We start from the raw sequence: 24,317 nt of genomic DNA on the forward strand, positions 1-24,317 counted from the left end.
ATCATATGCAAGTTATCGGCGTTTAAAATACATTGTATTTGTTTAAATATATTTGTTCAAACGTTCTTTTCGAATCTTCATTTTTCCCAGTTTTCTGGGTGGTCCTTCAAAGAAATATATATATAAAGTGAACCTATTTCGCTAAGGAAAAACCTTGTTCCCCAAGGGAAAAAACCAGCGACCTATTACTGGTGCGTGAAACAAAGCCATCAGGACAAAGGTGTAAGGACAAACGCCTACATCTTCGCTCATGTTCCTTCGAACCGGACTTCTTCACATTTCAACTTCGAATCAGAGATCTTCGCATGTCTCATCTTCAAGTTAGACATCAACGCAGCATCTGCAGCATCTTCCAGTAGGACGCCTCCAGACTCCTTCATCCTGGTAGCTGATTTAACGCCTAGCATCACACTCAACAAACTGTAAGTTTTTTAATTTTAGTATCATTTGTGAATTGCATACTATAAACTCTTTTTGAACATTTATTGAACATTTTCGTTATTTCGATATTATTTTTATAATTATTATATCCTTTTACTTATATTTTCGATTTTTAGTGTAAATTCTCATATTTTCGCTATATCTCTGTGTTTATTACTATTCTTCTGTTTTTTCAATTTAAAGATCAAATTCTTTCACATATTTCTCGCTTACTAAATCTTAATCTAATTCAATCAGCTAATCATGGATAAAACGGTTGATGATATTGTTAAAGTAAAAGATGATCTTGTTAAGGCAAGAGGTCGAAGTAAAGCTTCGATAACTAGATTGGAGAATTGGTTTAAAGAAAACGAAAAAAGTAATATTTCAAAAAATGAATTAATTTTTAGAAAGGATTATCTATCAAAAGTTTTTGACAAATATCTCGAGGTTCAAAATGAATTAGAGACAATAGATGATGAATTTTCTGTTGACATGGCAGACGTAGAAGACAGATTTTTAACGTTAGGATCAGCTCTAAAGAATAAAATTGATACAATTTCAGTAAATTCTGTTGTGTGCACCTCAGCTCAACAAAATCATTCAAATAACCATCATATCCGCCTACCGGAAATAAAAATTCCACATTTCGATGGAAATATAGCAAATTGGCCTAGTTTTATCGAGATGTTTACCAAACTTATCGTAGATGATTTAAATCTTTCAGATATTGAAAAACTAATTTATTTAAAATCAATTCTCAAGAACGAGCCTCTACAACTAATTGAAAATTTGGAAGTTGTAGGCTCAAAATTTTTCGTTGCGCTCGATACGCTTAAGAATAGATTTGAAAACAAATGTTTAATAATTAACACTTATTTAAAACAACTTTTGAACGTTTCTTCATTAACAAAAAATACTGCTCAAAACTTGCGAGAATTCTTAACTCACATAAAAAAGAATTTAAGTGCGCTAAATAATTTAAATATCTCCGACAATCTTGCAGATTTAATTTTAATTCATATATTCACACAAAAATTAGATTTTAATATGAAACGATCCTTTGAATCCGAAAGAGATTTCAACGAACTTCCTACAATATATGAGTTTTTGAATTTTATTGAAAAGGAATGTAAGATATTGGAAAATTTTTGATCTTTGAAGAGAAAACAGTTTATAAATCAAAACCGTCTCTTCATATTTCTATAAATAATAGAGATACATCTTTTAAATGTTTCGTATGCAATTCTAACTCACATAAAGTATACTCTTGCCAACAATTTTTAAATTTGTCCACTCAAGAGCGCATGCAAAAAGTAAAAAACAAAGGTTTTTGTCTCAATTGCCTTGCTAGTGGTCATATGTCTAATTCTTGTTCCTCATCTTCGAATTGCAAAACCTGCAATAAAAGACATCACTCTTTGCTTCACATTTCGCACCCGTCGGAAAATATTTCACGGCAAAGTTCGTATAGATCGAATTCTGAAAGTCAACCCGCCCAAAATCAATTTGTTCGGAATTCACGTCATCAACGTCCAAATCAGCATTCGTCTCAATTCACTTCGGAGAATATTCATGCAAATTCGCAGAACAACTCTGTTCCAAATGCAATTCCGCAAGGTTTACCAGATACGCAAAATCTTCCAGGGCCGAGCAATATTTCGTCCCACTCTGTATATTCGAACAATCTGCAAATTTTACTCGCAACTGCTTTGGTAACTGTTTACGATGTTGAAAACAATCCCATCTCTGTTCGTTGTTTAACAGACTCCGGTAGCCAAGTTTCCTTCATAACAGACAGGTTAGCCAAAAGAATTTGTTATTCCCCCTATACCAGAAATCTTCAAATATCAGGTATAGCTCAAACTTCTTCTGTTTCAAACAAGATGGTAGACCTTAAAATCTATTCAAACACATATCCTGGTAAAAATTTTAATCTGTCCTGTGCTGTCCTCGAAAGCATTACGTGCCAGCATCCACAAGTCGCGCTGGATTTAAATTTATTAAAAATACCAAAAAATATAAAACTTGCAGACCCACATTTCTGTACCCCGTCGGACGTAGACATGCTTTTAGGAGCTGATATTTATTTTGACCTAGTTACTTACGGCTTAATAAAATTAGGCCCCAACCTTCCTATTCTTCAAAACACTCATTTGGGTTATATTGTAGGTGGAAATATCCCATACTCTCGTTATACAATGTTAGGATCAAATGCGACTCGTTCAAAAAACAATGCTCACTCACATTATTCAAATATTTCGTTACACGTACAAACTGCTGATCTTGATTCTCTTTTAAAGAATTTTTGGGAAATAGAAGAGACTAAACCACTCACTTCTATTCATGCAAAAACAATAACTCCCTCAGAACAGCGAGCTGAGGACATATTCAAATCTTCACTAACAATTCTTCCTAGAGGCAGATTTCAAGTAGACCTACCTCTGAAGACTCCTAATGAATATCAAAAATTAGGTGAATCATTTCATTTGGCAAAAAGACGTTTTTTCAATCTTGAAAAAAGGCTTAACAAATCAGACGAGTTACGGCATCTGCACACAGAATTCATATCAGAATATGTTTCTTTAGGGCATTGTAAATACGTTCCCCTTTCTAAGTTTAATGAATTGTCCGAACATAAGTTTTTTCTCCCACATCATTGTGTTTTCAAGCATGATAGCTTAACTACTCGACTCAGGGTTGTATTTGATGGATCAATGAAATCAACCTCAAATGTGTCTCTCAACGATATTATGCTCAAAGGTTATACTGTACAACCTGATTTGTTTGAAATTCTAATTCGCTTTAGACTTTACAAATATACTCTTATCGCCGACATCGAAAAGATGTTTAGGCAAATAAAAATTAACCCAAAACAGACATTTCTACTAAACATTCTGTGGCGCAATTCCCCGCAAGAAGAATTAAAATGTCTAGAACTTCAGACCGCGACCTACGGCACAAACTCAGCTAGTTTTTTAAGTACTAGGTGTCTTAAAGAGTTGGCAGTTCGAAATAAAGAAAAATACCCATTAGCTGCTGATACTCTAGAAAATTCTTGTTATGTAGATGATATTTTACATGGTGCAAATGATATCGAGACTTTGTACAAGACTTATAAGCAACTTTCTACGAGTCTAAATTCCGCTGGGATACCACTCCATAAATGGAGTTCTAATTCTTCCGAGTTTCTTGACTCTATTTCCTCTGAATCTCAAAAATCTAATTATGTAATAAAACCCGACAATTGGTCAAATAAAGCTCTTGGAATATGTTGGAATTCCCAGTCTGACATGTTCTTTATCTCTCTTCCTGACATTTCTAGTGAACCAAAATACACAAAAAGAGAAGTTCTATCAATTATCTCTTCTATTTTTGATCCTCTTGGTCTAATAAATCCGATTACTGTATCTGCCAAGTTGTTAATGCAAAAAATTTGGATATGTAACTTAAATTGGGATGACAAACTCACAGGAGAAATTTCATCAGAATGGTTGAATTTTCTAGCTCACATTCCTGATCTTGCAAAACTCACAATCTCTAGACCTCTGCTCAATCCGCTCAATATTTCTCGAATTGAAATCCATGGTTTCTGCGATGCAAGTATGAAGGCATATGGCGCTTGTATTTATTTACGGGTTTTACATGAAAATGGAATCGTTTCATGCAACTTAATTACTTCAAAGAGTCGTGTAGCTCCGCTAAAAACCATTTTCCTACCCAGACTTGAATTATTAGGTGCTGTTTTGCTTTCTACCCTGATTTCAAATATCTTTCTTATTATTTCACCAAAGGTTTCTTCCACAGCTTCGGTTAGGCTCTGGACAGACTCCCAAATTGTACTTGCATGGATAAATTCTCACCCTTCTCGTTGGTCAATCTTCGTAGCAAACCGTATAACTCAAATACAGGAGTTAACGTGAACTTATTTATGGAATCACGTAAGTTCTAAAGATAACCCAGCAGATATTCTGTCTCGCGGTACCACACCGGCCCTGCTGGTAGACAATACATTATGGTGGCATGGGCCCCATTTTCTAATGAATGCAACCACTAAATTTAATGAATTTGTTCCAAATATTGATATAACAGATATCCCTGAAATAAAAGCCACTTTACACGCTGTAAATAATTCGAAACCTACTCTATATACAACTTTTTGTAAATTCTCATCTTTCACTCGGTTACAAAGAGTAATTGCATATTGCAATAGGTATATTTACAATCTTAAAAATAAAGAAAATAAACGAAATGGTGTACTTTCGGCTTCCGAATTAATAGAAGCCGAGCAGAGAATAGTTAAAATCATTCAACTAACATTCTTTCAATCAGAATTTAAAGACTTAAAGCATCAAAAAATAATAAAAAATAAGGCTATCTTAAAATTGAATCCATTTATAGACGCATCTGATTTAATAAGACTTGGTGGACGACTTCGCAATGCAAATGTTTCGTATAATCAAAAATTTCCACTTCTTCTTCCTACAAAATGCCAGGTAGCTAGATCGTTACTTGAAAGAGAACACATTCGCCTATTGCACACAGGCCCTCAAAATACATTGTCAAATATTAGACTCACTTATTGGCCTCTTGATGGACTAAGAGAAATCAAGAGGATCATCTACAAATGTAAGAACTGTTACAGATTTAACGCAAGACCAGCTCATCAAATAATGGCCGATCTACCCAAAGAACGGTTTCAGGTCTCTCGACCATTCACAAATGTCGGCATCGACTACGGGGGCCCATTTCAAATAAAATCTTCAAAACTGCGACGTGCTCCCATTTGTAAGGCTTATATAGCAGTATTTGTATGCCTCGTCACTAAGGCAGTCCATATAGAGCTAGTGTCCAGTCTTAGCACCGAAGCATTCCTACTAACGGTAAAAAGATTCATTTCACGCAGAGGTATTCCTAAAACCATTTATTCGGACAATGCGTCCAACTTTCTTGGAGCTCGTAATCAGTTAAAAGAGCTTTATGACTTTTTTATGGGAACGGATGTTCTACCTACCATAAAAGAATTGGCAGCCTCAACATTAATTGAGTGGAAGTTCATTGCACCTCGATCTCCACATCATGGTGGAATTTGGGAAGCAGCTATAAAGAGCTGCAAGTATCATTTAGTAAGGATGATGGGCAATAATATTTTTACATTTGAGGAATTAACCACTATTTTGGCTCAAATAGAAGCTGTTTTAAATTCACGACCCCTCTGTCCATTGTCAGACAGTCAAACTGATTTTTCTTTTCTAACCCCCGCTCATTTTCTCATTGGAAGCAGCATGACTTCCTATTCAGAAAAAGATATCTCGACAAAATCCGAAAATAGTTTATCACTGTGGCAGAAATGCAGCAAAATTCAGCAGCATTTCTGGAAATGTTGGTCTAGGGATTATTTAAATCGCCTCCAAAATAAGCCCAAATGGTTTCTGCCCCAAGAAAACATTAAAGTCGATGATCTTGTACTCCTAATCGATGATAACGCTCCTCCTCTAAAATGGCCACTGGCAAGAGTAATCGAAACACTGCCAGGTAAAGACGGCAGGGTTAGAACTGTAAAACTAAGAACTAAAGACGGAACATTTATAAGATCTGTTGTTAAAGTATGTCCTTTACCCCATACTCATTTAGATGTAGGTCACATCAACGGGGGGACTATGTTGCGTAACAACAATACTTAATATTTTTAGTCTATTTTTGTATTATATTATTTAGTTTATTTTTGTATCATACTGTATATTAGTTTAGATATATAAAATTTCTTTGTACTAACTAATAATCTGTAAAGCGCCGTTATCTTGCATTTAAATAACTTTCTACACAAGTTTCTAAAACCTTCATAGAATCGTAACAATGAAAGGATTAGTATTTTCCAAATTACCCTCTGACGCATTCCAAAATTCCGCAAGTTGAGACAAATACCCTTATCAGGTACTTTTTATCAATGATTTGAAAGTTAAAGGTATTTCAAAAATAAACATATCTTTTAATACGTCGAGGGGTCAGGGGGGAGATTTCGGAATGTTTGTGATTGAGGGGAGAGAGTGGACATCAGTATCAGTTCAAATTCCAGCACTGAAGGAGCGTCAGGCTCTACTCGCCCCAGCGGCATATTAGTGTTTTAAACCAGTCGGTATATTAATAAGTTTGTGTCAATGTTGTATCACCGACAAGTGTGTATCATATGCAAGTTATCGGCGTTTAAAATACATTGTATTTGTTTAAATATATTTGTTCAAAGGTTCTTTTCGAATCTTCATTTTTCCCAGTTTTCTGGGTGGTCCTTCAAAGAAATATATATAAAGTGAACCTATTTCCCTAAGAAAAAACCTTGTTCCCCAAGGGAAAAAACCAGCGACCTATTACTGGTGCGTGAAACAAAGCCATCAGGACAAAGGTGTAAGGACAAACACCTACATCTTCGCTCAGGTTCCACCCGGTATATTTATAGCTATCAAGAAATGTAATTTAAAATACATTTGTTAGTTTAATAAAGTATACAATTTTATAATAAAATTCTTGCTAAAAACTTAAGGTCTTTTTATTCAAATTCATGCCTCTTATTTGGCTACTTGAAGGCAATTATTTTATCAATATATTATTTTATAATAAATAACAGAGCCCGGCGTAGAGATCTGGATATGGTTCTGTGACTACCACTTGGACCTGTTTGTATCGCCAAGCACAAGGCGTGAAATCCGGCGATTGTGCATTCCTATATTAGCCGTACTGCACTCTCGGTGTGACATTTTCTATAGTCTTGCAGCGACGAGTATTGGCAGTTAGAAAAAGGTGAGATCAAATTTACTCTTCAGCACTTTTTTGTCGATTAAATCCTTTTGTTTTGTCATAGCTCTTTGTAAATACTAATTTTAGGCGCAAGAATCTCATTATCGTAATTTTATGTCGTGACGCCGTCGATGTGATTGATAATGAGTCAAATGACCCTTATAAAATCTCCCACGGGCTTGTAGTCTATAAATTATATAGATTATTCTACAACGTGTATTTCCATCAGAAATATTTTTGAATCTTCTAGACGAAAATGTATAATTTCATATCAAATCAATATCAAGTATTGGAAAAATATATATTTTTTCTTAAAATAAATAAGCAAGTGACATGAAAAATCTTAAATGCTATATAAGGGCACTGTATAATTGTATATTGGTCTTAATATTACTAAAGCAATGCTTTAGAATTTAGTTCAATTAGTAAAACAGTGCATCTACGGATATATTCTGTTTTAACTGAATTTTAAACCATTATTTTAAATTATTTGCTATCTCCTTAAAATGAATTAGTTCACTGACCATTCTTCTGTTCATTTAAGAGACTTTTAGAACGTTATTCGACCGCTAACCGAGACTCAACCCAGCAGTGCATTTTCATTACTCGAGGGCTTTTCTGCACTTTAATGAATTCACACTTAACATCGTCATTCTGAATACTCAATTTAACTTGGGCAAATATATTACCATAAATCGCTCGTTTTTGGTTAAGTGCCCTTTACACTTTTACGAAATTAGATACAATGTTAACCACGTTGCATATAAACTCTTGGACAAAATTAACTCATTCATGATAAATCAAAAATATGTACTTTCGCAAATTTCTCCGGTTTTAAAGAAACTTATAGTAAGTAATCTTACAAAAAATTTAGCCTTAGGGGCTTAATGTTACAAAAACCGATGTTTTTTATAGAATTTGTCATATAAGAATCAATGCACGCCATTTACATTTAACGGCGTCAGAACCTCATAGACATCAGAATAGTTGAGGAAAAAAGTAAAGAATTTTCAAAATGTCAACTATTAGATTTTTAAATTAAAGATAATTATCACATTTTGAAATTTTTCTTGTGAATGTGGAAAACGAGATACGCTTAATATAATAAAAGATTACATAAAAATGTGTAATTTTAAATGTATTTTAAAACTCAACTACTAAGGAACTAAACAAATCATTAACTTTTATTATGTAATATTGCATCTCAATATTAGCACTTAAGTGCTGACGCGTAGACTACCAGATTACGGCTGTTTTTAGAACTGAAATATCTACCGTAATTATTAAAATAATTAGTTTTCCGTTAGTATTCGCTTCGTGCGTGGCCATGGTAGGGGTACCTTGAAACGACGCCAGCGTGCGTAGCCGCGAAATATGACAAAATTGGACCTTTGCGATCTCTTTACGCATAAATTTTATCAAAATTGGGTGCAAATACATGTTGCGTATTTATTTGTGCTAATAATAGCAAAAATAATGAGTGTAGCTTTTATAGGTTTCCAAAGATTACATATAAATTAAGGAAAAGAAAAATATGGATTCGTGCTATTACTTAATATGAAAAAGTAAATATCACATAATTTCATTTTTATGCAATTGAAATAGGAAAAATTTAAATAATTTACCTTAAATGATATTTCATAAGGCTTCATGCTAACTGCAGCCTGCCAGATGACTTTAGCTTTTATATCATAATTTTTACTATTATTGTTTTTAATTACATGCTCTTTCACATGCAAAAACTTGGTTTGCTAGTACTAGATTTTTCCCTTTCTTTTCCGTTTGGGGTTGAAAAGATAAAGTTGATGAACTTTTAGAAACTCTTTAATCAAATATAAACAAATATGTGGGAATTTCTCTTCTATTTACTTTTATTGTTCTCAAGAGAAGAAAATTATTTTTCTTCGAGCTTATATCAAGATCATCGCTAATGTACCAATAATATTGTCGGTGGTAGTGCAAATATTTTTATACCGTATCTATTGGGTTTGCTTGGTATATACTAGAGGAACGAGTATCGTCCTCTAAAAGCCTCTAACTTTTTATCAACGGTTACTTATTGCGAATGAGAGAAAACTTTTTTAATTTTCGTTCTTATTGGCGCTAATTTTTCCAAACTTACTGTATCATGCCTTGTATTGATATCATCAGTTTGAATATACCTTAGTACATTTCTGAATCACGTGACGTTTATTGTCGTCAGGCGGGATACCTCTATACTAGTGCTGTCCGTTTTCCACAAGTCCTCTATACTATTTTTGTATTCGTGTCATCAACAACTATTTGCAACATATTAGTATCAAATAGACTGTTCCAGCTATCTAAAATATCGATTTTCTATCTGACACGTTGTTTTAAACCCAAAAGCTGCAGAACAATATTTTCACTTCCAGTTCTGACATTCTTAGGGCTAATATGCTTAGCCTATTTTGTTTTATTATCTTTGTCCAAAAAATATGGACCAATGGCAAAAGCTGACTCATCATCTAATTCCTCCTTTTTCTGTTATGTATCGCTTTCCTTAAAGTTTTCTTCTACATGATCGTCTTCTCCCGATTCCTCTTCATTATCATACTAATCATCCATCGAAAGTTCGTCCCAAAATTTCTAACAATCTTTTTTTCTATTTTTCTTTCTATGTTTTATTATAAAACAATTACTTACAAGTCACAAAATTATATTACTTTTCCAGACGCACACTGTCCACTGCACCGGTTTTACAAATTACAAACTTACAGTTCGAGCATCCACAATGCAATGATACACAGTAGATAAATGTACCTAACCTATCAAAAGAAGGTACAGAGCCGGATACATTCGAAAGCTTCCGATTGGCTTTAGAATTGATTGTCATTGACTCCCACTGGTCTCCTAGACAAGCTGCGTCTACTAAAAGGTTAAAGATAAATTTTTCAATATTTTTTTTATTTAATACCTTTATAAAAACTGACTTTATTCTCGGCAAAATACACCACTGCATACGAAAGCTGCACTCTTTGCCTTTAAAACGCATCTTGATTTCTGTCCATAGGACATTTGGATCAAAAGATATCTAATTTTTACCGTCGAGCTGATACAAATTTTATTGAACTTTGATTTCGCGCGCGTAACTGACATGCAAAATGGACGGTAGCTTCAAGCGTTGTTTTTAAGAAAACGGTTCACTGTACACAAAAACACTTACAACGTTTTTTTTTTTTAAATTATCTCACCTACATTTTTTATTTGAAACATTTTTTCTACTGTGTACAGATTCTTTGTAAATCGATTTTTTGCGTTTTTACCCCCTTGCGAGGGGAATTTTAGAAGGAAACCGGAAGGTAAAAGTGGTAAACTTTTTTGCATCTCTTTTGGAGACCCAAATTTAATATTCTCGGCAAAATTCAGCTTGTTCGTATGAGTTTTAGGGGTCAACTCTTTGACGACTGGACTATAAGCCCTACTTTTATTGTCAGATAATTTCGGTTCAGTTCGAGATCTATTTTTAATATTTGGTAAATACGTTTTTTTTTATTGCTATTTGAGAGTATTCGTTCCGTGCATGACTGATGCGACATCTACCGCCTTTATCTGACAGTTTTGGACCTCCCAATTTGAGGTTAAATATATGTTAAATAGATACAAAATTGACAATTATTTAACAAATAGTTTTTTAATTATAGAAATTGACAAATAGTTTTTTAATTATATTTTTTCAGTTTACATATATAAATCCAATTTGCAATGACTGTAATATTATTCCGGCTAAAATTTATTATGTTCTTTGACATCTCTTATATTTTTTTATTATTAGTCTTAGTAAACTAATGTTTTATTTTTGTTAAAGATAGTTCTTGAAGATTGATTTGTTATGTTCAAATTTTAAAATAATTGCAATTTGTTTAGTAAAAAAGATAATAAATCAAACTCTTACAAACATTGTGGACTATTTTTTGTGCTACGTCAATAAACAAAATATGTCAATAATAATAAATAATGTCGCACTCTCCACTCGAAATCACTTAGATCAAATGCTAAAAACTGTAGAAACGTTTTCAAATGATATCAGTATGCACTTTGGGTTAGACAAATGTCGTGTACTAAATATAGTCAAGGGAAAGGTTCAGCCCGGAGGATTCGATATGCAAAATGGCCAAAACATCGAGGCTATGGGCGAAAATGACATGTATAAATATCTAGGAGTAAAGCAAGCGCGGAAAATTGACCATAAACAAATGAAAATCAAATTAACATCACAGTTCATACGAAGAGTAAAACAGCTACTCCGCTCACATCGTAATAATAAAAATTTGTTTAAGGTATTAAACACCTACGCATTTTCCGCGCTTAGCTACTCATTTGGGATTATTAAGTGGACTAAACGAAAATAGAAACCCTTCAGAGAAAAGTACGAACTCACCTCACAAAGGCACAAAAACACCATCCTCGAAGTGCAGTAGAAAGAACGACATTACCGCGGTATTTAGGAGAACGAGGACTTATTGATATAAGCGAGCAATTAGAAAAACAGATTACTAATTTACGAACTTATTTTCAGGTTCAGGCGGAGACATCTACTCTTCATCGCGCGATTTGTGCAGTAGATGACACAACACCAATCAAACTGAGGGAACAAGAAATGCGCATAAACCATCTTACTAAAAACGAAAAAATGCGCATCTGGATGGGTAAACCTCTGCACGGGCGACATCCGAATGAAGTCAGTCAAGACTATGTCGACAATATAGCGTCGAACTATTGGCTGACATCAGGAAAGATGTTCCCTGAAACAGAAGGTTCATTACTCGCCATTCAGGGTGAGATTATACCAATCAAAAATTACCTAAAAATATATCGTCAAAGACCCTCAGGTCCCAAACGACAAATGCCGATATTGATATCAAGCCCAAGAAACTATCCAACATCTTACCGGGGGCTGCCAGGCATTTGCTGCAACTGAATATAAGGAACGGCATGACTCAGTAGGGAAGATCCTCCATCAAGAGATAGCTTTTAAACTGGGACTTCTACAAACAAACCATCTCCCATATTATCAATACGTTCCTGAGAGTATGCTTGAAAATGACAACTACAAGCTATACTGGGATCGCACTGTGCTCACAGACCAAACTGTAGCACATAATAGACCAGATCTCGTGCTAGTTGATAAACTAACAAGACAAACAACACTAATCGATGTGGCGATACCTAACAACAATAATCTGCGTGTTAAGTATAACGAAAAGATCGCCAAATACAGAGATCTGCAAATACAAATAAGGAGACAATGGAGAATGGAAAGTACCCAGACGATACCTATTATTCTTTCTTCCACTGGAGTCATCCCGAAAAACCTCCTAGAAAACATAAAAAAGCTGGATCTAAACTAACATCTATATAAGATCATGCAGAAAGCTGTGCAACTTTCGACGTCCAGATGCGTGCGAAAATTTTTGGGAGATACACCGACGTACCAAGTGACGTAGGACTCGATAACATGGAAAGAGTCCCACCAGAGCTCAATCCTTTTGATACCGTAGGTATCTGGGATGACCGAATGTTCCCCTTACAGGGAGTGTGAGCCGTATGGCTAAATCTGGATAAATAATGTTAAAAAAACTACAAACAGTAGATTATTTTATTGACATTACACAAAATGCATCCAGAAGACTATTTTTATGATCTATGTAGTAGACCGTGTGCGTCTGCTGATACACAAAATTAAACTGCGTCTACTGATGAAAGGTTAATAGACTAGGCCAAATACTTTTTACAAACAATACAGAAAAATAATTATATTTTATAAGAATTAAACATCATAATATTTTGGAGATACAAAATGAATCTAACTATTGTACTCCACCCCACTGTATTTTATGTTTAATTATTTTGTTCTGCTGCGCCAGTCAAGTAATTGATAGTATGGTTGAACAGCGAAAACTTTCTCAACTTCTAAAGGACAAAATATAATTTATGGCATTTTACAAAAGTCACGGGGGAGTAGCGATGAGCTACAGGTTACAACTTTCCCTCTAGAGTTGTTAACCACAGTCACGATTCAATAAAATTTCAGACTGCGCTATATTTCTCTCTTATTTTAAATAAAACAGTATAACTCCGAAGTTTTTATTTGCATTCGGATAAAACTTTATGGTTTTACTCGGTGGAATAAAGGTTTTAAAAAATAAGAGAAAAAAATATAATTATTAAAATATAATAGAAGATCGGCAATATGGATAAGAAAGTGTAACTAACAAAAAAGATCAAATTTACGGTAGTCGTGAGAAAACAAATGTTACAATTGTTATTATCCCAGAAACGAGCAAACTTTTACAGTGAAAGTACAGTTTTAAAGTGAAATATAAAAATTTCTCATTCCATTTATTAAATTATCTATTAAGCAATACAAAATGTTTTTTTAAATAAGAGTGGATCAGAGGCAAAGGTGACAAAGTCACAAAGTGGAGTTTTTGTGATAAATCATGTCAAAGTAAAAATACAATTTTTATCAAAAAAACAATTCGCTGCCTGAGTATTACAAGGGTGTATGTAACAAAATTAAAAAATCAGCAATTTTAAGATAACAAGGTTCTATGTATCATAAGGCACCCACAGAACTTTGTAAATCTAAAATATATGCATGCAATCCTCTAAAATTAATCGGAAATCATTGGATTTTTTTTTTGGTTTTATTAGAAAAAGATGTCGCCTCCACCAAAAGGTTATTAGCGACGGAACAAAATATAAATAACAAAGTTAAGCACCTACAGATTGTACAAAATGTTTATGGATCTGATATAATTCACTATATTGTCACAGGAACAGTTTTGACCTAGAGTCTGTGGTAGAGCGTTTGGGATCTTGTAGCGCTGTCTTTCTTGGTCGTATTTACTACAAATTGTTAAAGTGTTCGAATGTTAATCGGACGTTATACTGATCACATATAGGTGGATTTTTTTTTGTGAAAAGGTAGGAGTGCGTTAATCTGGTATGTCCTAGACGTAAACACACAACCGGAATTTCTTCTCGTCTATTGCGCGACGATGGAAATCACTGAGACACATTATTTTTGATTTTATTTAGATTGGAATTAGTTTGATACGACTTATTTCGCGACAAACACAACACTTTATTTTTAAAATAACCTTTTAAGTCACTGGAAACACACTTGTCTATTGGCTCCGACAAATCACTTAAAATTGCCTCTCGTGCAGTCCTGTCAGCTTCTTCATTTCCTGTTATTCCGACGTGTGAGGGAACCCATAAAAATTTGACGCTTCTTCCATGTTAATGAGCTTGGGAAAGCTGGTATTTCAGCAACTTTTCAAAAGTATGTTTCGGAAAAATGTGTTTTAACGAGTTAAGAGAGCTAAGGGAATCTCTTATGATCAAGGCTTTTGTGAGTTTAAGCTCGTTAAGAAGTTTCACAGCACGGTATATGGCGTAGAGTTCAGCTGAACATGTGCTACATGCTGGAGGTAAACGGAAAAGAAGATTGTTTTCCGAAGAAACGATTGATGCACCCACTCCGTCTTTGGATTTAAATTCTACAACTGATTGGTCTTTAAGTTTGTCTCCTGTAGACAAATAATATCTGGAGAATATTCAGATAAAAGAAGCTGTAGCATAGGGAGACGATGAAAGAATCCATCAATGTTCCATTGAAGTATCGAGTTAAATGTTAACAGATTCGGAGTTAGATGATACTAAACAATTGTCTATACAAGAGTCACTATCTAAGTCAGAAATTTCTTTCTCTAAATGGTTGTGTAGTTTCTTTTGAAGTTTTGTAAGCTTGCTTTTTGTAGATCTATCATTTTCATATTGATAGCTTCTTTGTTAAAGGTGGAGTAAACCAGCCATATCAGTTGTAAATTCTTTAACGACGCTAATAGTGTCGGGGGAGCTTTGGACGTTATCAATCAGTAAGGACAATTGATGGTAATTTAAAACGAATGGTGGGGTATGATTATCAATGAAATTTTCAAGAGTTTCCCGTGTAGATGGGACTTTAGATGAGCGCGGTTTTTTTGGTTTAGAGGGTTTGGGTTTTGCAAACAGATTATCTGATGAAATTACTGAGTCTGAAGGAGGCGTGTCGATCTCACCAATATTGCGCTTTATGGAAGAACTTGCGTTTTCGCTATTGCTATTAGAGTTGTCACTTAGATGCTGTGGCTTTATTACATTTGGAAGTACTGGAGCAAACTCATTGGTAGTGATAGAAGTCGAGCTTGAAGTTTTATATGTAAGATTGGTTGAAATGGTTGTTTTAAAATATTGTGGTGATGTATCAGTTTTATTAGAATTTTCTGAGTTGTATCTAATGGAAAAGGAGCTGATAGATTGGAGTATATTGCTTTTGAAGTTTGTGAAAACGATATTGCCGCTGAATTAGGTTGTTTAAAAGTGTTGCGGAGGGCCTGCGTAGCGGAAGCGGTAGGATGCTTGACTCGCAAGCCGGTGGTCCGAATTCGAATCCCACCGCCGGCAAGAACATCTAGACATTTTAAAAATGTCTATAGGCACCAGGTCGACTCAGCCTGAATAAAAATGAGTACCTTGGGTAAAACCAGGGGTAATAATAGACGGTTGAAGCGTAGCACTGGCCATGTTACCTTCCTTGTATACCGTAGGCCCTAGATATAGCAGACTACCCTGCTATACTCCCAAAGCCGCGACAGCGATATAAAACGGAAGACTATTATTATATTATTAAAAGTGTTGCTATGAGTAGGAGTATAAGTAATTTCTTTGTCATGGAGATTTGTAGGTGTAGGAGATATGCTCGGATTTGATAATGGATAACTTGATGACTGCTGGATGTTTGGTACTTGGTGTAGTATACTTGTTAAAGCTCTTTGATTTGGTACTTCATTGTTTGACTGAATATCACTTGATTCCGTTACTGAACTGTTATTGCATTGGGATGATATGTGTCCTGTATTTTTACAAATAAAACAGGTGAGTGTAGAGAGTGTATTAGAATAGAATCAGGGAATTGGTGATGTTGTAGGGCTTATATAAACTTGCCACCGAAAGCTCAATGTGTGACTATATTCGAGAAGAGTCGAGCTAATTTTCAGAAATGTTATTGGGGAAATAAGCTTTAAACCGATATTCTGTAATTCTTCAACTAATACTTGATGAGGAATTGACGGGCAGACTCCAGACAAGACTAGTCTTTTTGCTGGAGAGACAAGTCTTCGTGCTATTACAACTTCGCCGAGTACTTCTACAGAGCCATGTTGTGTCATGAAGTTGGTACTATGGTTGTGTTTGCCAAATACATGCAGATTTTATTATGAGATAATCTAGATGAAAAAATAATATTTTTTGGGTTGATGATTGTGCCCAAAGGAATGAGATAATCCTGCAGTGTAGCATTATCGATACAACTAAATACAATTGCTGGGGTCTTACTCGGAAAAGAATGTGAAGCGGCTGATGCATAACTGTTTGTGATATTGTGATACATTGTGTCAAGTCATTTTAAGCTGCGGCTGCGAAGGCCTTACTCCGACTCTGGTAAGTGATAATCTAACCGCTAGCTACTATAAGCCACTATAAGCTACTTATAGTAGCTAACCTCACAAAATGCTTGTAAGGTAGTGTATATTTATTATTTAACGTTTTCTTTTCACAATAATAAAATAATAATTATTACGTATACATGACGTACGTAGTAGTATCTAGTAGATAAACACTTTAATTTTAAAAAACTATTTAATAAAACCACTTGTTTTTATTAAAAACTAGGAGTACAATATCAGTACAACTTAACCATACCTTGCCAGGGCCGGTAGGAAATCATTGGTGTATGTTATGAAAATATGAAAGGAGCGCAACATAGTCCTATGTTAACCATACGACTTTGTTTTTCGCAAAATTTTAGTGAACTTTCCAAACTCAGAATAACATGGTCCTATGTAGTATATAGAAACTGTCATCAATTTTATTACTCGATTTATATCTGCACAAAACAAAAAATTCTAGTAAAAGACGACTTTTCCAAGGAAAATAAAGAAATATACACACAGCAATATGAAGAAAATTCCGAAAATCAACAGCAGAAACATAATAACAGTTTACAAAAGAAAAAACGTACTAAAAAGAGATTTAGATATCCCGAGCGTTGGGCCTGCAATATTAGAAAACAAAATTTTAACAGAGGGCTAGAATACATTTCTTCACGAAAATAGTTAAGACCAGCAAGAGAGATAAAAACACAAAAAAGCTGCTTCGAGAAATGCATTTATGAATGTGCCAAAAATATAAGCGAAAAAGAGAAAAAAAATTTATTTTCTGATTATTACAAGATTAGCAGCAGTAAAAAAGGATGTTTATTTTAAATGCAAGTGAAATGAGTATTCGACATCGAAGGAGAAAAGGAAAAAATGCCGAAAACTCAAAAAAAAAATTAAAACCTTTAAATGCTTCTTTATTTTAAGTAATAACGAAATATAGGTTCGCAAACAGTTTTACTGCAAAACACTAGGTATAAGTCAAAATCCTATATACACCGTTTAGAAAAATTCTACAGAAACGTACACAATTCGTCAAAGTGTACAGGGAAAGCATAGAAAAAAAGTTACATCAGATGCAACTTCCAATCTTGTCAGAGAGCATATTAATATGTTCCCTTTAATAGAAAGCCATTATTGTAGGGCTGATACTAAAATAAAATATGTAGAGGGTGACCTATCACTGCAAAAATGTACAATATGCACGAGGATTTCATAAAGGAGAAAGACTTGACTCCAGTAAAACTTAATTTAATGTTTATCGCAAAATATTCTATTCATTAATTATTATTCATTTAACAAACCCTCAAAAGATCTATGTGACCTCTATGCTGAAATAGACTGCCAGAAAAAAGAAAACACCCTTAACGAAGAAAAGAAAAAGCAATATGAAAAACATTTGCAAAAAAATTACTGAGAGAAGAGAAAAAGCCGGATATTGAAAATAGTAACGCAGTACTGTGTTTTGACTTACAAAATGTATTGACATGTCCAAAAGGAGACGTCAAAAATGTCTTTTATAAAAGTAAGCTAAATGTGTATAACATGACAGCGCACCTTTCCATAAACCGGACTGTTTATTGCGCGATTTGGTTAGGGGCAATGCATGGTCGGGCTGGGGATGATATTGCCAGTGCTGTATACAGAATCCTGAAAAGGGTTGTAGAAGACTATCCGTTATTGGAGGATTTGACTTTGTGATTTGATTTTGATTTGATTTATGAGTTTTTCTATTGCACATATTTTTTAAAAACTAATACGAACTTAAAGTAAATTCAAATGAAGCTTTCAGTACCTTGACATTCCGGCATACAAGAGGTTGATTCAGCTAACAGTGCAATTGAACGCAGTTTCAGAAAATCTGAATATTTTTCTGCACTTTTGTTATTAAGAGTCCTTGTGAAAGTAAACTCAAAAAAGCCTTACACCGTACTTCAAATGAAAGGGCAAGATTTTCTGGATTTTTCAACGTATTCATCAAAACTGAATTATACTTCAGATACATTTTCAACGTAAATACAAAATCATCAGTTTAAGACAACGGAATGCAAGGAGACATACTGCTGAAAATGACGAAATACCCATATCAATAAAAAAAATGATATTAAAGTCACCTTGGCACAAAACACGGTGGAAATGAAATCTATGTACAAGTGGATGCCAGATATAGACAGAAACTTTTATGTTCACATGTTTTCCAACATGTCTCAACATTAACAGTAAAACTGAGATTGCTGATCAGAAGATAATGTTAGAAAGACTTATGTTTCATGTTTTTGCACTTTGTGTTTTTTATTAGAGTCACGAAGTTCTATGTTATTTTATTTTTTCAATAAAAATATGGAAAAAATTAAATATTTTCTAATCCTTTTTTTAGTGTACTTTTGTAGTAGACTTTCATCTATTATGTTTAAAACAAAAACAAATATACTTTCTTGTATACCAAATCTAATGGTCAAAATATTCAAAGTCATTTTTTTCAGTTTCTACATTTTGTATCATACAACCTTGTAATTTTTAGTCAGCGAATTGTAACATTTTTTTTAATAAAAAGGTATTGTTGTATAAAAAAAACAACATTTGAGAAAAAAATCTCACCTAAGAGTATTATAGATAAGTAAAACCTGTACGGAAAAGTCACTGTCGACCGGACAAACCTTATTAAACGTAGCCTGATCGAGGAATTGGACAGAACAATCTTGTCCACCTCCAGCAGCCAGGTAAAAGCTCCCACGTTCAAATTTTTTAAATGCACCCCTAAAAGCACCTAAACGACACCCAAGCCATGGGCACGGGCGTCGGAAAAAATAAGGTTACTATTATTTAATGCAATTTCTCCACCATTTCTCCACCCAAAAAGGTGGCAATGGCGACACTATGCCGCCACCTGGATGTAATGGAGGATGCAATAGCACTAATCCAAGAACCTTGGTTAATTAAGACCAAAATAACTGGTTTTAGCAGTCTAAACGGTTAAATTTTCAGCTTACCAAGCAATCAACAACCGAAAACAGCAATATAAATGTTCGCAGGAAAATTAAAGTCTTTCCTATGGCGCAGTTTTGCACTTCAGACGTAACTGCGGATAAAGTGAAATCCCGATGGGAAAAGGGCAAAAATAAAGAGTTGATACTAGCGTCGGTCTACCTACCCTCAGATGCCGTCACCCTACTACCAACAAAGGAGATGAAAGATCTGGTAAACCATTGTCTCAGGTAGAAGGTAGAACTCATTATCGGCTGCGATTCGAACTCACACCAACTAGGCTGGGGCAGCAGAGATAACAACGCTCGTGGTAAGTCTCTTTATGACTCTATTATTAGAAATGATTTGCATATCTTAAATAGAGGCACCGAACCTACCTTTATTAATATTTGTAGCCAAACAGTCATAGATATCATGCTAGCAACAGCTAAAATATCGAATAAAAGTCAGAACTGGCAGGTATCGGAGGACATCTCTATGTCTGACCACCGCACCTATAATATTAGTGTGGAAAAAAGCCTTACTAAATCTCGCGACTTTAGGAGGACAGATGTAGAACTGAACAAGCGACTATTAAAAGATGCTCTGCATAATGAAAAGACTTTAACTCAAGAAACTACTACAGAATTGGTAAGGTATATGGTATCTATCCAAAACAAAATAAGCTATGCTTATAAAAAATCATGTCCAATTAAGAAGGTCCAAAAAAGTCACAAAACCAACTCTTAGTGTTGCACTGAACTGGAATAATTTAAGAAGACAGCAAGAGCAGGCTTTAATAGAGCAAAACTCACTAAACTCAAAGAGGGTTGGAATTCTTATCAATCAAATCTTAGAGAGTTTAAAAGAAAGTCTACAGACAACGACAAAGAGTTACTTGAAGAACCTTCTGTGATAAAAGAAAAGATTTATCGCAGGCTTCTAGGCTACAAAAATCGTTTTCAAGGAACCCACATCATCGGCATATCGACATATTAACGAAGGAAGATGAAAGCAAACCTTCCAACCTTTGCGAAAGTGCTGAGATCCTGATGAAAATACACTTCCCCTGTTCTAGCACCTCAACAGCACCAAACTGGATGGAAGAAGTAATCATACCCTCACTGATCGACTGGCATCTCGCCAGAATAACGAATAATGAGAAAAAGTTAAGATGGGCCATATTGTGCTTCATCCCTTTTAAGTCACCAGGTCATGACGGCATATATCCAGCCCTATTACGGTGGGGATTGGGTATACTTCTGTCGCACCTTGTGGGAATATTTAGAGCCTCTTTGGCTCTGAGATATATTCGTAGGAAGTTGAGAGAGGTATGTGTGGTCTTCATACTAAAACCAGGTAGGATGGACTATACCCTACCAAAGGCTTTCCCACCAATTAGCCTAGCATCGTTTCTATTGAAAACAATGGAGAGGCTATGCGAGAGGTACATAAGGGATGAAGTTCTGGTCCATAACCCACTTCACCTAAATCAGTATGCATATACTTCGGGAAGATCTACCGATTCTGCACTGTATCAAGTAGTGGAAAAAATTGAAAGATAGCTGATAATAATGAATTCATGCTAGGTATATTCATAGATATTGAGGGAGCGTTTGATAAAACCATACTCAGAACTATCACCCAGCAGCTCAATGTCTGGAATGTTCCCCTGGTCTTAAGCGAATGGATATTAAGAATGCTCTATAATAGAGCAATAAGCATAAATGTAGAAGACGCTTCTGTAAGAGGCATGGTTACGACTGAGTGTCGACAGGGAGGGGTGCTATCACCACTCCTCTGGAACATAGTTCTAGACACCCTAGTTGACCAACTCAGCAGCAACATGTTCTACACAATAGCCTATGTAGATGATATTGCTGTCCTGCAAAGCGGTAAGTTTGAGAACACACTATGTGAGGGATTACAAGTTGCTCTTCGACTAATAGAAACATTGTGCAAGGAACACTTAGTGTCTATAAATCCTAAGAAGACAGAGATGGTCCTCTTCACCAGAAAAAGAAAAAGAAAAAGAAGAATCAGGGGCTTAATACCCCCAAGGATTCTAAACTTTAATCTAAACTTTTGTGATGAGGTAAAGTACCTTGGTATTACCCTTGACAGGAACTAAACATGGAACTCACACTTGGATGGTAGGTCGAAAAGAGCATATATTGTCTATAAGCAATGTCGACGAACGGTAGGACGCACCTGACACCTTTTGCTCAGGGTGATGGCCTGGGTCTACACTGCTGTCATTAGGCCAATGCTAACTTACGGAACTATTGCTTGGGTACCAAAAGTGCTACGTTTTGTACTTTGGTACAAAACTTTGATGTAGAAATGGGACAATTAAGAACTCCTTTCTGGCGGGAAGAACTAAATGTGCTACCCCTCCTACAGGCATGCTGCAAGTTACTTGAACCAAAGTTTGTCTTTGACAAACCCTACAAAATCAAAACAAGAGAGTATAGGGAGACAAACGTTGCAAATGCCTATTGCATATACACCAGTGGCTCCAGAATGGAAGAAGGCTCAGGATGCGAGATATACTCCAGATCACTAAACCTAAGAATAAAATGAGGTATGGGCAAAAATGCCAGCGTAGTTCAGACAGAACTGGCTGGTATCTCCATATCTGCAAAAGAGATAACCCAAAAGGGTAATAATTTGCACAGATAGCAGACAAGCGCTACTAACCTTGAATAGTCTACGTGTTACATCGGGGTTAGTAATGGAGTGTCACGAGTCACTAACTTAAGCTTTGGATGTTAATACCATCATTCTAAGGTAAGTTAAAGGACACAGTAAGAATAAAGGCATCCGTATTGCTGACCGATTGGCTAAGAAGGCGCTAGGCCTAAAACTCTTAGGACCTAGGGAACTTTTTGGTTGGTCCGCTACAACAATCGCGGAAATTGTTAAATGTCACTCTCACATGCAAACCATGAAAATATGGGAAGAATGTAGACTTGCCAAGGTAACACTAACTAACTTTGAAAAGTTATCATAAAAAAAGTACTCGGGAATAACCAGGAGAAACCTACGCTTGACACTTGGTTTTTTAACTAATCATTATTAAGTAAGTCTTCACAGACTGGGGCTAGTAGATACACCTTTATGCACGAAGTGTGAACGGGAAGACGAAACTGTAGAGCATGTCATATGTGAATGCCCGAAGTTATCCTTAATACGAGAGTACGCGTTCGGCGAGTCCTGGCCCACATCTTCCTTATAAGGGAGTTGTCCCCTGGTGACTCGTCCATCTTCCTAGAAATGCAAAAATGGACAATGAGCTAGGGACGACAGCTCCCTGGGAGGATGCTCAATGGGTCAATTGTGGCCTAAGTGCTGTGGAACTTAACTCGTACTCCCTACTCTACAGATACAGATACAGACAATCTCACCTAAGTGTTATTATATAGACATATTTGCCGTTACACGCAAATATATTTCTAGATTAACTTGTGTGGTAAGATATGTCTAGGCACATTTACCATAAAGAAAATTAAAACAAATAAATTGCCGAAAATAAAAATTAAGAAAAACAAAAAACAAATCTTTTATTAGCCAAAAACATATTTTAGCGCGTATTATTATTTTCATGTATGATTGCTTCTTCTAAGCCCTCATCTAATGCTTTGGAATTATCGTTCAATTTAGAATAAAAGCTGTCGGACTTTGGATACAGAACATCAAGGTTGTGAATTATAGTAGATAATAATGGGCGGCCTTTGTTTTTCTTTCTTAAATCAACCTTATGAAACAAATCCATATCCTGTGCTATATATTTTACATAATTTTTTTGTGGTTCATTTTTAAAATACTTTATATATGTTAACTTTTAAGCTATTCAACTTTTTTGCCAGTTATAGTTATTTTTCTATTTGTTATTTTATTTTCAAGGGACTTGCTACTAAACAATTAAGTTAGTTCATTGTTTTGACCTGGAATTTTGTATTTATTTTTTTTTGCCGATTGAATTATAGAATCCCAATCGTCAGGATCAAAAATTAGATTATAATGTTTTCTCTCCTTTTCACTCAACCCAACATCTTGATCGCATGTGTTAAAACTATGTAAAGATACTAAAAATCTTTATTCCATAACTTTGATTGACGATTTACACTTAACTATGGTACAAGGTAAACAAGGTAACAAGGTAATTACTTAACATTAATGTCATCTTACATACATGTGTCCAATACAATGCCCAAATTATACGTCCACAGTTGACTTTTATACTAAACTGCACCTGTACTTAACTCAGGAGTAGAAAGCGTGTTCTGAAGATCAAAAACTAAAACTGATATTTTTTGCTGTAATTCTTTTGCTTTAATTATGTTTTCCTTTTTGTTTTTTTTTTGACGTGACAACGTCTTAAATTAGGTTGTGGCTCGGAGTCACTCATGAAAAAGTGTAACGCCCGCTCACGTCTGTTACGATGAGTCACTGAACGAGAGAGAGGCCCGCCGGACCGGCGAATGCCTTGCGTCTCTCTCCCACTCAAACATGATCGGTCCGCTGCGCGCGCAGCACTAGAGAATTAGGCGCGTTGAATCGGTGCGTGCTTGTGTCTCTGTCTTTCTCGAGCGTTCTTGGCGTTGGAAAACCGAGAAACCGTCATAATACAAGTTC

The 24,317-nt window shown here is 35.1% G+C and overlaps 1 protein-coding gene across 1 annotated transcript in view; it reads left to right on the forward strand.

Moving 5' to 3' along the window:
• Positions 1 to 684: 684 nt before the first annotated feature.
• The window catches only part of LOC140450580 (uncharacterized), a 34,282-nt gene continuing 10,649 nt past the window's right edge, over positions 685 to 24,317 (forward strand). The window contains exons 1-5 of the mRNA XM_072544236.1: positions 685 to 1,221; positions 2,010 to 4,023; positions 4,822 to 6,056; positions 19,701 to 19,930; positions 20,096 to 20,335. Coding sequence (XP_072400337.1) covers positions 685 to 1,221; positions 2,010 to 4,023; positions 4,822 to 6,056; positions 19,701 to 19,930; positions 20,096 to 20,335 — 4,256 coding nt within the window. The remainder of the gene's footprint in view (positions 1,222 to 2,009; positions 4,024 to 4,821; positions 6,057 to 19,700; positions 19,931 to 20,095; positions 20,336 to 24,317) is intronic.

This window comes from Diabrotica undecimpunctata, chromosome 9 (genome assembly GCF_040954645.1).
Source record: "Diabrotica undecimpunctata isolate CICGRU chromosome 9, icDiaUnde3, whole genome shotgun sequence".
Lineage (NCBI taxonomy): Eukaryota > Metazoa > Arthropoda > Insecta > Coleoptera > Chrysomelidae > Diabrotica > Diabrotica undecimpunctata.